Genomic DNA, 2147 nt, shown 5'->3' on the forward strand with positions numbered 1-2147 from the left:
TCATCATCTCTGCCCTCTTTCGCTATTTGGATCTCGAGCAGGCCTTATGAATGATTTATTATCATTCACCTTGTATGTTCAGTTTCCGCTGCACTCACACAAACTGAGCCATGCTCAAGTATAAAACCCATCTTCCAATACTCGACCTAATGCCTCCATACAACCACAACAAAGAGATGACTAGACCTGTCTCTTTTGAGTTGGAGGTACAGGAAAACATCGATTCAATGTGTTTGAGACAAACAGCCCTTAAGGGTTACCTACTGGTAGTTAACAAAAAATTGGCCCAACACACACGTTACTTGAGAGTGTACTACAGAAAATCTAGAGCACGAATAATTTCTTCACATAATTAACACGACAGAACCTTATTCAATTCGTCTGTACGTAAAGAATCACTCCACGAGGACCCAAACCGACGTTAAACGAACAGCACATCATATTCGAAATTTAGCATTTAAAAAGAGAATGAAACTAGACTATTTTGCAAAAGTTCTCGGCCAAACTGTCACAGAAAATTTGATCATTCCAATACGAAAAAGCCTCAGCTTAGCCCATGCGCTTTAAAGCATCTCCTGCACCTTGAAAGAAACACCATGAAAGAATGAAATCTGCAATAAACACACACACCAGGGAAATGACTACAGCTGATGTGGTCGATTCTCCGACGCCCTTTGCACCTCCCAAAGTCGTGACACCCCAAGCACAGCTCACCACAGATATGATGGCCCCAAAAACTGTGGACTTGATCATTGTGCTAACAAAATCCCATGGTTGTAAAGCCTTCTTTGCAGAGTCGAGAATAATGTTAGCGCTGACATTGTACACGGAATCAGCCAACAGCACGCTGGCTGCCATGCCTACCGTGAAGCTGATTAGCGTGAGTATTGGCAATGCGATACTGCATGCGATGACTCTAGGTGTTACCAGATAGTCTATTGGATCTGTACGAAGAACTCGAAGCGTATCTGTCTGTTCGGAAACTTGCATTGTACCCAGCTCTGCCGCAAACGCACTGCCCACCCTGCCAGCGACGATAATAGCCGTGACGACAGGAGAAAGTTCACGAGACAAGGCCAGGGATAGCACACCTCCTACTGCTCTCGTCAAGCCGAGCCTGGCAAACTCACGCACGAACTGGATTGTAAAAGCCATGCCAACGAAGGAGGCAGTAAGCAGGCAGACACCAAGAGATCGGGGGCCGACGGATTCGAGCTGCTGAAGGGAGTTGCGCACGTGGACGCGTCGCTGCAGGATGCGAAGGATCACCTGTCCGGCGATAACGAGAGCAGCGATGGCACGCCAGAGGTAGCGAGGGGGTTTCCAGCGTCCGAAAAGGGGCAAGGGCTCCTCTTCTTGGGAGGAGGAGGAGAGGGGGAGGCTGGAAGGGGGAGGAGGGGAGCCATCGGCAGAAGTGTCGAAAGGGGAGGAGACATGGGGAGGGGAGGCTAAGAGGAGGTGGCGATGGAGCTGAATTCTGCGGGTGAGGGGAAGGGAGAAGGGGAAGCGAAGGCTACAGGGGAGAGACCGAAAGGAGCGAGGGAGAGGGGAATTAGGGATAACTGGAGGTATGCAGAGAGCACGATCCGCCATAGCCATAGAAGAAGAAGAAGAAGAAGCAGCAGCAGGAAGAGGAGGAGGAGCTTCGCTGTGTTACAAGCAGGAGGCAAGCAACGAGAGGGCGTATGCCATAGCCATTGTTGCTGCAGCTTTGATCTGTTTGTTTCAAGGAAGATGATTACCATAGCCATCGCCATAGCAACAGCAGCAGCTGCTGGAGAGCTCTGGTGACTTTGGGTATCGCCATAGCCATTCCCTTAGTACTCTTGAGCACTGCATGCAAACTATTGTCAAGATGAATGGACTATGCAACTTGGCCAATTGCAAATGCAAAGAGATTTTCAACTGTTGTCTATCGCTTTCAAATGCAAAGAGATTTGTGTAAGAGAGAGAGTGTGTGTCTTAAGTGTGTGTGAGTGAGTGTGAGTGTGTGTGTGTGAGAGAGAACCAACATAGAAGGGGGCCACTTGGCAACAGCGTGTGTGGGACACTTTTTAACAAAAATGTAACTAGATCGCTGCCTAGAACGCAAGGCTATAAATATCCCTGCAACCTTTTACCACATGGATTCTTTCTATTTTTGTGTG

The 2147-nt window shown here is 48.3% G+C and overlaps 1 protein-coding gene across 1 annotated transcript; it reads right to left on the bottom strand.

The window, feature by feature from the left end:
* Window positions 1-480: 480 nt before the first annotated feature.
* On the bottom strand, window positions 481-1867 carry ABCI14 (trigalactosyldiacylglycerol 1). Its single transcript, XM_087393866.1, has one exon. The coding sequence runs from the start codon at window positions 1597-1599 to the stop codon at window positions 550-552; it is 1050 nt and encodes a 349-aa protein (XP_087249992.1). The 5' UTR covers window positions 1600-1867; the 3' UTR covers window positions 481-549.
* Between the last annotated feature and the right edge of the window lie 280 nt (window positions 1868-2147).

The sequence above is a fragment of the Dipteris shenzhenensis genome, chromosome 2 (assembly GCF_047967505.1).
Source record: "Dipteris shenzhenensis isolate YYH24624 ecotype China chromosome 2, Dip_SZ_1.0, whole genome shotgun sequence".
Taxonomy (NCBI): Eukaryota; Viridiplantae; Streptophyta; class Polypodiopsida; order Gleicheniales; family Dipteridaceae; genus Dipteris; species Dipteris shenzhenensis.